Source organism: Bombus pascuorum, chromosome 15 (genome assembly GCF_905332965.1).
Source record: "Bombus pascuorum chromosome 15, iyBomPasc1.1, whole genome shotgun sequence".
NCBI lineage: Eukaryota > Metazoa > Arthropoda > Insecta > Hymenoptera > Apidae > Bombus > Bombus pascuorum.
In genome coordinates, this window is record NC_083502.1 from 7,348,776 (window position 1) to 7,362,594 (window position 13,819).

The window sequence follows — 13,819 nt, forward strand, 5'->3', positions numbered from 1 at the left end:
AACACGGAAATAATAAAGGGAAAAGGAAATGACGCGTCACGTGCTCGCGACGTGGAAAAAGAAGCAAGCTCTACACGCCATCAAGTACGCTTTCGGCAACGGTGCTGTACAAGAAAATAATCACTGAGGAGACAAGAGAAAGCTCGGAAAGGGCGTACGACGTTGGTTCACTTACCCCTGACACCGACTCATCTTTATCCTTTTTATCCAAATTCAACGTTTTCTAGTATTTCGATACTTTTTGTTCGATCGAACGTTCATCCGCCACGTACCGATTTCTTGCTCCGCGGATCGAATTCACGTTTAATTAACCCTTTCAGCGGCAACCAGTTTTTCAAAAGGAATACATCTGGAGAGCAAGCTCTAAGATAATTTTTCAGCGCTACGAATCGTTTTGGAAAGAATTTACACCGGTTTCGCTCCACGAACGAAACTTGCTTCCTTTAATTCCTTCTTCGTACTTGTGATGCGAACTTCTCTTTTTTTTTTCCCTTGTATTGCGCGTAACAGAAAATTCTTTCAGCTGAATGAGAAACATTTTTATCGCACGTTTGTACGATATTTTATTCGATGATTCGTATCCGATATTAACGTTAAATCGTTTCACGCCGTGATGTAAAAAACACGGACAGAAATTTCGCAGAAATAAAATACGTTTCGCGAATGTTTCTGCCATTTTTAAAATACGGTAGACAAAAAAGATATTAACATTTAACGTCTTAAAGAAACGGCTTCTTGTACTGCAATATATTTGTGCTATATCGTATTTCACCGCTGAAAGGATTAATAGGTATACGTTTCGGCAATAACGTTCGATAAATTTGCGTTTCTTCAGAAATTTCCATATTCTGTGAATTCTACAGAGATTTCTTTAAAATTTGTAATTTGTAATTTCGTTGAAATTTGAAAGATACGCTGCCAATCCAAACTGGATGATGGCGACTCACCTTTATTCCGAGGGTAGGAGTCAGCATCCCATAGTCGGTAAGGGGTGGCAGCATAACGGGGGGTAGGTTTGCCATCATCATACTGTCTAGAATCTTCGCACGTACGTTCCCTTCGTGCACAGAACACAAATCAATTTATTGCTTACTAGACCTACCTGGAACACAGAAAGACAGAGAAAACGTTAGCTAAGCACGACGAAAGTGAAAGAAAATTGGAAAGGTAAAAGTAAACGACGAATTATTACAGAGACGAAAAAATACCATTAAATTAGCGCGATAAAAGATTATTTGGGAAGCTTACAGGGCGAGTATTATTCGAGTTGGAGTTAGAATATAATCCTCTCAGATACTATTTTCTGTTTTTGGCGACGGTGAAAATGTTTACAAATTTTCAGCTAAAAGAGTCTCGATAAAGTGTACCTAATGTGAAACAGCACCTGTGGTCTGAAACACTGCTATATCTCAGCAAGTAACCGACGAGATCAATCGACAACGGCGTAAAATATTTCGTTCGAACTAGAAGACAAACGTATTCACGCTTTAGCTTCGCTTGGAAATTTATCCTTGAATCCAGCCGATCGTTGTTTCTACGTAATTATCTATTATTAAGGTTATTCGATGTATGCGGAATCAAAGAAACGCGTGGGTAAATTGTAAGGTATTGTAAGTACATATATATTGTGAATATTAAAGTACAAAGTGTGGAATACAACGTAAGCTGGTCCAGATCCTCACGCTAGCAATGTTACCCTGAGACTAAAAGAACCCTGAAGCCAACGTCGCACGTGTACCGCTTATGGTCTGTCATCGACGCATTCTTTCGTCTATGCGCTATCGACGACCTCAGCGTTTGAGAAAACCGAAGATGTAGAGTTTTCTTAGAAGTGGCGATCGCTTCAACATCTATCAACGTAAGGGTATCGAAATATTAATTTTGCCCTCTTTCAATGTCAGCGTGTTTCTCATTTTGGCAAGCTTTTAACATCAGGTGTTCGCGTTGGGTACAGTTACCCTGTACCATTGGATTTACTATTCGAGAATAGATAAGGCAGCGTGAGAGCTCTCGAGAGTTGCCAGCTGATAGCCGCAATAGCGAAAATCGTTGGTAGTGGAATCTGGTTTCTTGGAAACGAGTCGCTTCTGGCATCGAGATGGTAATTCCGTATCCGCACGCATCCTCCCCGTGTAAATCGCTGGCTTAGGAGCTTGATTGTTTGCTCGCCGGCTAATTAAAGTGTACTTAGAGACCGGTTTCGTTCGTTCCCGGGATCGTCGCCGCTGTAAATCCTCAACCTCGTTTCCAGACCGTAGGAAGCTGCTTTTTGCAGCCGACAAATATTATTCGCCGTGTTTTTTCCCAGTCTTCCAAAAGATACTTTAAAATTCAAAAAGTCGAAGCGCGAGAGCAAAACTAAAGATTTTAAAGTTCCAGGGAGTGCTTTGCCGTACAAAGATATTTACAAATTGAACGGGGGACTCGCGTGTAACAGCGACAAATGCGACTGATTTTTAAGAACTTCTCTTACATTATCCACTATCTGGTCATATAGGACTGGATCTCTTCGAGACGCATAAATATCATCGTTACTAATACCCAATCGGATAAAATGGCGCTGAAAACAAACATCCACGTGTCCTCGAGTTACCACGAGCCTTGGTCGCGTTTGAACGACTCGAGAGATAAAAGAAAGAGGGTGGTCGTGTAACAGCGGCGGGATGATTTCGTCCCTGAACCACTAAAACAGCGCGGCAACACGACGTTCACGGAAATAGAAATTTCGCTGAAGGTCTTACTTCGGCTTTACCGGTTAAGCCGCCACGGATCGTGCTGTTACAACGTTTCCCTCCGCAACCTCGTGGCACAGCAACCCTCGACATCGCCTCTCGTCCTTCGGTCCAACCCGCGGATCGACCGCTGCCACACGACACAGATCTAATTTACGAACCTAAACCATCGTGCTGGTGTTCAAGATTGCGACTCAAATGACAGGGATAAGTCATGAAACGAGTTGTTAAACCGTATCGTTGGCCGGAGACTCGTGCGTGCGCCTTGTGTTGGTCGAATATCGTCGAGGAACACCGTTGTATTCCGACATGCAAAATTGTTAGAGCTTAAAGTCGATAAAGCGTTCTTTTTGTTTATCTTTCGTATATTAAAACAATTCGTAGACACGCGAATTTCCACCAATACCGTCGTATAATTATAGGAAATTCGAAGACGCGAGAGTACAGCACAGAGAGCACGACTCTGGTTAAAGCGAGGTAAAGAAGCGCATCGAGTTTAGCCGTTTCAAATAACGCGCTTGTCTGTAGAGCCAGTTTGAATGGACAAGCCATCGAGTAATGTCGAAGGTACCGCTTCTACCATTTCTTCGATTCTATTCGCAAACCCACGAAATTCTATCGAGACGAATCGCAATCTAGCGATAAACAAACATCAAGAATATGCGATAAAGAAGAAAAGAAAATGAAGGACGCGTGAGAATCGTCAGACACATCGATCGCTACGCACCCTCCGGCAACTCGACACGCGGAAGCTTCCCCGTGTCGCTTAATCCTCCGTCAGATGAATTTTTTCCACCGAGTTCCTTTCTCCCCTGTCCACGAGGAGGCGAATCCTGTCTTTCTCGCAGCCGTCGTGCCTGGAGAAAACGCCTGGTCCGCTGTTTTATGCAAGCCTCGGGTTTTATGCAATGAGACTGCGATATCAAACGGCCGCGAGAGCCGAGAGCCGTGAGCCGGTCGAGTGCCGCTGAATAAAATATCCGTTCGCGTAAAAAGAAAAAAAGAAGGAAAGAGAGAAAAGAAGAAACAGATAAAAAGAAAGAGAAAGAAAAACGAGGCTTGACCAGTGTCGGCAGGATGAAGAAGCTCGAGGGGTGGCTGCGAGCCAAACGCGCCACGATTCCCCGTATTCCACGGTTGTTGCACCGCTGGATCTTGCTTTGCTCGCGGATATATCGGACGTTGTTGCTGTTCAAGCTTTTGTACGTTCCGATGCGCGCATTGTCGATGAGCGCGTTGCTAATTCTCCTTTTTTCTTCCAGGCTCGAGGATCGCAATTTTATTTGGGAAACGGGGTAAGTAGATTTGACGACTTCTTTGTTCTCGAATCTCTGTGTGTTTCGGTCCGTTCTTCGTACGATCTGCACGTTGTAGTTGATCGCGTGTTTTTCATAAGCGTGATCGTTTTATATCGTAGAATTATAATTTTATTTTATATCGGCGCAGCGATTACGTGAGATTCTTAAAGACCAAGTTGAACGGCTCTACTTTATGCTAAGCTCGATTTCCTTAATTTTACATTCAGATACGTAATTTTAGATAATAGTATAAATATTACAATGGTACAAATATTATAATCTCCGCCCTCGCTCCGTAAACGTTTCTACGGTTACCACAAACCGTAATCGGGGGTAAAAGGTATCGTACGGCATTCTCAAGCCTTCTAAATTGATTCTTAATGTTGCCGCTATCCTGTAACTTTGTTTCAGGAAGAGAGCCAAAGGTCTGTCACCTGTCCCTTTTGCGAGAAACCCACAAAATTTTCCCATTTGCTTGTTCGAGAAAGATTCCGGTCTACGGAGTTAACATGGTACAAAATCCCTTGGAAAAAGTACGAGCCGCTGTTGATAGACTAAAGTTAACAGATACGAAATCACAGAATACTCGACATTCAACGATAGACGATAGTTGCCGAACCCTAGCACGTTCACCGAAATTTCAACTTTCAACTACCGTGCAGAGATCCGTAAGTTATTCTACGATAATAACTATAACTCAAACTATAACGTCGCTGCTTTCCTCGAAACCAGCCTCCATTCAAAACGAATCAAGTAAGCGTTCATTTATCATTCGAGCACGCGAACGCACACGCACATTCACGAATCGTTTGCAACAAGTCGCAAAGAGAAAGAGACAGAGACAGAGAACAGAGAACGCTCGACATTTCCATTCTCACGTCGCACATTCTCGTTTTTTCCTCTTTTTTCGCCCCTCGCTCGGAGTTAATCGCCGGAGAATTAGCCACGGTTGGATGCAGAATTAATCAAACGCGACCCGTTTCTCCGCGTGCACGGCGGAAACAGAGGGTGCAAGAGGAACTCGCGGCCAGAAATAAAAGGAGAGGACGTGGACAAGCGTCACGGACGCTTTATCCGCTGGTATTAACGCGGAATAACGCGTGCAATTATCGCTTTGAGCAAAGTGTGGCTCTCTCGTCTATTTCCACCGAGGTCACCGCTACGTTTAGCGCGTTCATTTCGTTGTTTTTATTGGAACGAAGAAGAGAGGAGAGATCCGACAAGAATCCCCTTGATGTTTACGATGTTGATGATACGGGCGAATTGTAGGCTGCGTTCGAGAGACCGTTTATAACTGGATGGTGCACTAACGAGACGTTAGTCTGATCCGCGTTTCCGTTTCTTATCGAGTTATTGATTTCATTGGACAAGTACACGATCCATATTCGAGCCTTAAAAAGCAAGCGATTTGCTTTTGCAAGCTCGTCCATCGCAAGATAACCTAGATATAGGGTGTCTTAGTCTCTCGGGAGACGAAGCTCGATCGTGAAATCGGGGGATGATCGCGAAGATTCCTGAGAATTCTCTGATCCGAGACGATGGGTTCTTTCGAGGTTGTCGTTAACGAGTGCGATCGGTCGACCGTGCTCAGCCGGTGGCTTACGATCGATCGACATCGAGCCGCTAATTGGCAATCGGTGTATCCGCATTACGGATACTGACGGTGACGCATGAACGATGACGCCACACGGACGTTTAGCGCGGTTCTCTGCTAACGACACCCGCCTGCCTTCTCCTACTACCGGTCCGTTTCATTTCGTAAAATCTTACGAAAGCAAAGTTAAACGCATGGATATACACAGACGGTTTAATACTCTTACACGGAGAATGGAAGATCGTGTATAAAACGCATAGGATTGCGTTTATACAACCGCGGTCAACGACGTGTATGTTGGACGGCTACCAGAAAACGTCATCTTTGGAGAGCAGTTGGGCGCAATTTTAGAGAGTAGCGGGGCGCAAGTCGAGCGGTACCGGAAGCAATGCGCCGGGGCCCCTCGTCCTAGCCGGAGATGACGCGTGTTTTCAATTACTTCACAGCCGATGCGCGGTGCGCGCTCGAACGAGGGACAATTTGCATTTTTAGCCAATATTCGAGTCATCGGTTTCGACCACCGTAACGCCTCTCCCTCTCTCTCTCTGACACGCCCTCTCCCTCTTGTTCAATTCGAAACAACGATTTCGTTTCGGTGTACCTGTTGCCGATTCGGTCGCCCGTGAACTCCTCGCGACGACGAAAATTTGTTTCCACATTCGGAACACGCTCGCTTCACTTGGTATTTATTTATCGTCGTCTAAGCAATTTGAAAGACTGCGACGCAATAATGCTATGACTTTTATTGCTTCTAAATGAATTGGTTACTGCACGTAACGCAAATGGAAACTACAACTGACTGTATTGAAATTCCATCGCTGTTACCAACAGCCAATTTGAAAAAGTCGCATCAATTTCCTCGGTTCCATTTTCCAATTACGATGGCAATTCAGAGAAAGTAAATAAAATACCAAACTAACTTATCTCCTTGCACAATTTCATTCTCGTCGTGACAGACTCTGAAAAGTCGCGAAACCTTCGAATGAAATATGTATTTCAATTACGAGTAAGCTGTTTATTCGTTCCTTCGCATAACTACTAAATCAAATCAATTTACTAATAAATTATTCGCCAGCCTGCCGGCCATGAAAGTCGACGCGGTTTACAACTGTTGTTCTTATCTGCCTTGCACTCTTAACCGTACATCCTCGGGACATTCCTCTCGCGAGACTGTTATTTGACTATCCTACCGATCGATCTAATTTCCACTCACGGATCCCTGAAATTAAGCTTATCTACTAAATGCAATCATCCAAACGTAGAATCAGAAATTCTCGACTGGCCAGTGGCAAAGAGATGTGCTACGTTAGCAGAGCGAGCTGGTACGAGACGTTTAGGCTGTAAGACTCGCGTGAATGTAAACGAAGATGTAATAGGAAGTCGTCGAAAGTCGCGAAGCGTGGATAAAGTAGTAGTAGTAGTAGCGAATTCTCGTATTGGTGACCGATCGAACGGATATATTTTTAATCGATTAATTTTAAAGGATTAATCGATCTTTTAAGCGGCCAGTAAGGATGCAGAGCGCGGAGCGAAGGTTTTTCGCTTTAAATCGAAGGCTGAATCTAATCCAACTGCAAAACGGACACGTACACGGGTATTTACTTTAAAGAGGACTTACGCGAACGCGAAATGAACTAACCAGGCAAAATAACAAAAGGCTCGATTATAGTAATCACGTAGCCAAGTCCAGGAACGTTTCCCTGATACGAACGTTTTGCTCGCGTTTAAACCTTAAAGATCCTCGATCCAATAGAGCAACGAACAACCTAAGATCTTCTTCTTTACTCCGATGAAAGTAATTTTTACCCGAAGCTTCTTTGAAAGTTTTAAGACGGCGTTTGGGTAATTGCGAAAGCTCTCAAAGTAGAAAATTATCGATAATTAATACGTAATCTTTCAGCTACGTAGCTGCTTCACGCGTATTGTTCTATAGGGTTAATAAACTCTAATAATGTTCGAAACTTGCAAATTCACGAATTTGTAGTAATCATAATGATATTCCTACCGTGCAATCGGGGACTTTTTAAACTGAAAATTACCTAGATTAAGCTCGTAATTTAAAGTTTAGGATAATTAGAATCGGTGACATTTAAAATTTGAAATTATAGTTTTATAGTTTTTCTTTTTCTTTTCTTGTTTTCTTCGAAACTTTGACTCTTCTTAGACTTCAAACTTGGTCCTTTGAAGACCAAAGGATTCACAGGACTTAGAAAACGAGCGGAACGTCCGCAAATTTAGAGATTGATGCAAGGACAACGCGGCTCTATAAATACGTACTAACTCGACTTCCAGTTTGCTTGCCTCTGGTAAGGGACATAGTTGGTGCAAGAAGGAAACATCCCCTGAGACTAGAGAAATCCTGCGGGCATCTTTCGCTAGCAGCTTCTTCCTGTCCTTCGGATAGGGGGCGAAGTCAGGGTATGGATCGTTAGTTCTGAATTTTAGTAAATCTAGTCTGATTTTCGTTTTAAAACTTGGCTCCGATCCTCAGACTTTTTCTTCCGATTCTTATTCTACTTGATTCTACTTTTCAGTTGCATAGAAATATTCAACAAAGTTGAAAAGGAAACGTTTCGCTTTCTTAAAATTTGCTGCAAACTAGATTTAAAAGTTCCTGATATCAAATTACGACCGAAATGACGAGTTCTTCCGCCAAAAGATGCTAAATTAATTTCAAATACAAATAAATAATTAATTCTCGTCTCTGTACGAAATTACTTCGTAGCCAGGCGTTTGTAAGATGATAAATTCCAATCAACCTAATCTCAAACTACGAATTTCCGAAATTATGAAACGCCGTAATCGCAAGATACTACATACCGAATATAAACAGCAATTTCCAGAGTAGATTAGAATTAAGTTTTCCAAGGACAGCTAAAATACAGCGTAAAATAAATTTCGACAGGGGAATCTAGTTATTTTGGAAAATCTACTCTCTTAATAGATCGTTACTCTTAATCGAAATATTCGAAGGGATGGAATATCGAAGAGGGGTTCGAATAAGACTCAGGGTAAAAAGGGGTTCTCGTTAAAGTAATGCGATTAAGTTGGGCGCGTTTTGCCCAACATGAAAGTTCCATGAAAGGTAGTGCGGTGAAAAAGAGGCAAGTGGCCGCGCAAGAGCTTTCGATATTGTCTTTGAATATCGTTGAATGTTTTACGAGATGCACTCAAGCTTTCACCCTCTGTTCTTGCGACGTTTAATGGAGAAGAGCGCAGGATAATTCGAGAATTCTCCTAAGCTGAGACTCGATGAACGTTCCTCGTTCAATCTTTCACCAAAAGAATCGTTTTTATCGTGGTTTGCTGCAGTTACAAACGAGTCTCCTTCTTAGAATTTAAAGAAAGGTTTAAGAAAGGTAAGCGGAAGAAGGTTGCTCGGTAAGAGAATCGACGATTGTAATCAGAATTCTGCGGAATAATAATGAAATAATAGTTACTAGACTGCGGATATTTATGCAAATTCGCATTTTTATCAATATAATTACAAAAAATCCAGCCGATCTATTTACCGAATGTTACGGCGAGTATCAGAGTTTCGATATTTTATACGTTGTTGTATATCACGTGCATTCCGTGGATTCTTCCACGTTCAAAGTTGCGTTTTCAGTTTCTTTGGAAAATTCTCTACTTTTTCTATGTACGTACGCGCATTTAAATATACTACCGATGGTATGCATATTGAATCATGCATACCGTTTTCCGCTTCTACCGTACTCGTACCGTAGTACGAATGACCGTTTAACCCGTTGCGATTTCATTGGATTCGAGTCAGAGACAATGGTCGTTGATTTCCGCGAATCGCCGCCATTTCCAGCACAAGTCGAACGTCATAACGCGGCACGTGCCACGACTGCAATCGCATTTGCAATCTGTCAGAATTGAATTGGAGGCTGCGTCGCATAGAAACCTCGCGGAACCTGTTGCCCGCGGGTTTAACCAGACTTCTGGGACGATCGTCGAATATAATCTCGTTCCATCTTCGGCGGGACGTCCGTTTAATTAGCGATTTGCTTGTCGTTGGAATAAGCGGTTCTACCAATCGTCGATCAAAGCGCCTGTTAACGAACTCGTACTCGAGGCTGCAAAAACCTAAACACCTGCAGACCGTAAATGGATATTGGTAGCGAAACAGATTTCACGTAAGATTGCTGAAATTCTTAAGAGCCCGCTGAAATAAACTCCATGCAAAAAAGGCTTGAACTTTCAGAAACCACTCGGCCAACATTTGCGTTGTTTGTCTCGGTTTCTGCGAGTATTTGTTACGTGTTGTTCGCGATTTAGGCAGATGAGGTCCAACTAGCGGCAGTTCGAAACGTTTACCATCGGATTTAGTATCGGATTTGTGATTTTACAGCTACTCGTATATACATGCGTATTAAAATCCTTTTTTCCAATTCTTCTCGACGTTGTACGTAAGATAACGTAGATATTTATGTTCCTCGACACTCGGATATATTTTTGCGATATTAAATTGCCGCGATTACGCGTTCATAAACTTTCCGAATAAACATGGCAACTTTCAGCGAAAGAGTAACGAAGATCGGCGAGAGAAATTTGGCAAAGATACATTTGCGAAGGATAGCAAAACGAAATATTTAAGAAGCCGAATCAAAAGTTACGAAAGGTATTTCAAATAAATAAATTCTCGCAGAGGCAGAAATACCTCTCGTCGGCGGGAGAAGGCAATTTGCTACGTTAAATAAACGTTTTATAATTGAATAAGTCCAGGTGGAGCACGCGTAAAGAATTCAATCGTGGATAACCATAGAGTTGAGGCAAAGTTGGCGAAATCTGTTCTTTCCTGCGAGATTTTACCTCGAGCCCGCGAGTCCGAACAATAGGAAAAAGCACTTCTGAAAAACTTGCACGACACAAAAGAAGACGTAACGCGGTGGAAATAGTTTTTCCTCTCCTCTCTCGTCTTATTTTCTTTCCTGCCTTCGTCTTGAACCTGCAACACGGCTACGTTCGTTCTCATCCCCCTCTGCAATAACGATTATCGAAACGAACTTGCAGCAACAAAAGGAGATATTCTTTCCTCGATACGTTCCCTTTCTATAATTCAGCGATTTCTTTCTCTCCACCCTGCACCGCAAGTATGCGAAAGTCGTAAAAAATCCGTGCTACGATTAAACGTTGTCGTTAGGAAGATACAGAGGTAGTGCCGTGTTCGAACGGACATCAAATCCTTCCAGTCACGAATGATGCGAAATTTATTACCGCTGGATCTAATCAACCGTCGTAAACGCGAGGATTATCAGACCGCGAATTTTTACGCGTTCGTGTGAAATTTAAATTCCATTTAATAACACAAGAGGTTAATATAAAAGATATCGAAAGTAGAATATCTATTTATAATATTCGGTGGATGCAGTGCGTTTCTCTTCAAATTTCATACGGTCAGTCGCGTTAAATAAACACAGCGGTGGTGCGCGAGTGCTTTCTGCACCCACTGTACCAAGGCACCCTCGATACCTGTTCAACCCTTTTAATTACAGTGTCAACAAAATTCCAATAAATTTCCCGAAAAAGGAGAAAGAGTTCAGTTTCGTGTCTAACACGTTCCTCGATTCTCATCGTTGTTAGATAAAATACGCGGTGTACGGTGGTAAGTACACGTACACACACAGACAGAGAGAGAGAAAATGTCGAGAACCGGGTGCTCTCTCGGCGGAAGGTAACACGGTGATTCGTTAGGTTGGAGAAGGGCCACGGTTCGATGATCGTTCTTCGACACGCAGATCCTCGATACGGCCCGATTAAGTTTCCAAACGAGAATCCACGACAGGATCGCGCCGCTTAGTTAGCAGACCGAACGAGGTTAGCCTGGAATCGGCCACTCCATAGCTTGCACAGCCAGGAATCCCGGTTATTCCGGCCGAGACTTCAGCCAGCGTCGAACGACCGCCGGAAACCGACCAACGTGCAGCGTCGAGTGGACCGACAGAGGGATGCTTGCCAGATGGAGATCGATTTTTCCCTGCTTCTTCGTGCGATCCATTCGCCATGTGATGTTTGCGGCAGCTGGGAATTTAGATTTTCCGAGTTGCGGATAGTCACGGATAGCGAGATACAATTTGTTCGACGAGTGGTCAACGTATCGTCGTTGATCGGTTATTTCAGGCGAAGCCTAACGCGTGCCGTCGCCTATTCTACGCAAAATCGAACTTCGCAGACTCTAAATTGAACGTTCTATCGGCGAATTAGAATTTAGGGAAAGCTCGAAAAATCTCAGTTCGTGAAACTACCATCTCGAAATATCAAAAATCTCGGTCCGGAATATTATCGTTCAAAGGCCCACGAACGATACTAGATTCACAAAATTATCGTCCAACATTCCAAAGATCTCGATCAAAGTGTCCAGGCGCTGGATATGCGTGGAAATCAATTTTTTCTACAAATATAATCGGAGGATGCAACTTGGGCCCAACAGTCGTCTATAATACGACTACTGGAAAGAGCGGTATGGTTTTAACATCGTGTTCGAGCAGCATCTTTCTATACTATGAACGCATCTCGAACACTGTATCGAATTTATCATGTAAAAGTTGAAAAATATCGGTGCTGCGCAACCAGCCCGTAATACCACCATAATCCGCCATTCACCGTGAAATAACTAAGGAAAACGTTTCGATTTCGCGAGTAAGCAACGAAAGAAGGCTGATACCACGCCCTTTGAGGATTCTTCTTCGGTGTGGAGGGGGGAATGTCGGAGGCAGGGATTCGTTAATTCAGTAAACACAGAAGGGGGTTGCATCTCCGATATTAAGCAGCGTGGATAGTACAGCGAGAACAGGTCGACGATAAGGGGATGGTTATAGAGGGAAAATAAGGCGGTCTCGTGACAGCAAAGCGCCTTCCTTTCACCAGCCGGAGCGCTTCCTTATCGAAATTCTTAATTAGAAAATTTTAATTATGTTTCGAGGCCGCGCGGCCGCGTCAGACGGGGCTGGCTAAAGGCTTTTGGGAAGGGGTTGGAGAAAGAGAAACAGGCGCGAACGGCTCTGCGACGCGTTGATAGTGAATTTCCGCGAGTTCCGGAAGCTTCCAGGCCACTGAAGGTAATTAAGCTCGCGCAAAGACGTCCCTGTCCTTCCCTTAAACGCGATATATTAAATTTCACCTGTAGCGTTCGAATCTGCCGCCATAACGATTACGGTATTGTCACTGTCATCATCTCGAAACCTATTTTCGCAACCTTCGTGCTTTTAGCGTTTCTAACGCTTTCGGCGTCAGAAATCGGCGGTTTTACGCTGGCATTAGATATACCAACTGCTTCTTTCATTTTTATGACAAAGATCATCGACGAAGAGGCGATCGTTGTTCGAACAGAAGACCATCGCTAAATCTTATTATCGATTATTATTGCTGGTTATAATTATTGGTTAAACTATTCCACTAATTCTCATACCGCAATTTCCTTTCATTTCCCGCGCATTTTATCATTTATTTACGGTAAATACAGGGTGGTAGCGTCGGAGATTCGTTTTGGCGATCGATTCTGCGCGAGGAAACAACGAAAATTTGATCTCGTTTTCCAATTCTGGTAAATTTCTCCTTCAACACGATGTATCTGCATACCTGCACAAGGAGTGGTCAAAAAACTACCTTGCCATCGACCGCCTTCTCCTTTCCATTTTTCCAGCTATCGTTCTCGTTTTCCTCGTTCGATTCTCTCGCCAAGTATTTCGATACTGTCAACGGGCGAATTATTCCAACGTAAAACTCGCTAGAACTGGAAAACAGGGTCAAACAGAGCACGTGTTTGTACCAACTTTTTCATTGTTTTCACGTGCAGAATCCACCGCCGAAGCGAGTGCTCGATGCTACGGGCACCCTGTGTATACGCGTATTTGTTCGTGTTTTTCTTCTGAAACAGACGCGATAAAATTGAGAGCGGTTTAAGCGAAAGAAATATATGTAATAAATTGCGAATGTTTCTCTAAACTCACAGTTCTTTTACTCGGTTTGTATCAGACATTCAGCTATTTCCTACAATCCCCATTGTAGCTTTCTTTCCCTGTTTCTTAATACCGAATTTCCATCGCTACGAAATTGAACAATTTTTGTAAAGCTTCGAAATTCAACGAAATTTTTGACACGCAGTACGTTCGTTATCGTCGCAAGATCCACGGCAACCCTGTTACGCCAGCTCCTTTATTTCTCTAATTTTCTAACGCTGTAAAGAAATT

The 13,819-nt window shown here is 43.1% G+C and overlaps 1 protein-coding gene across 15 annotated transcripts in view; it reads right to left on the reverse strand.

Moving 5' to 3' along the window:
* LOC132914430 (polypyrimidine tract-binding protein 2) overlaps positions 1-13,819 on the reverse strand; it is a 442,018-nt gene that overhangs the window by 268,124 nt on the left and 160,075 nt on the right. For 4 of the 15 annotated variants that reach the window (XM_060973544.1, XM_060973548.1, XM_060973543.1 and 1 more), the window contains exon 2: positions 948-1,102. The exons of 9 other annotated variants lie outside the window; for them this stretch is intronic. In XM_060973544.1, coding sequence (XP_060829527.1) covers positions 948-1,028 — 81 coding nt within the window. In that variant the 5' untranslated portion in view covers positions 1,029-1,102. The remainder of the gene's footprint in view (positions 1-947; positions 1,103-13,819) is intronic. 2 more of the 15 variants (XM_060973546.1, XM_060973547.1) reach the window with 1 other exon arrangement.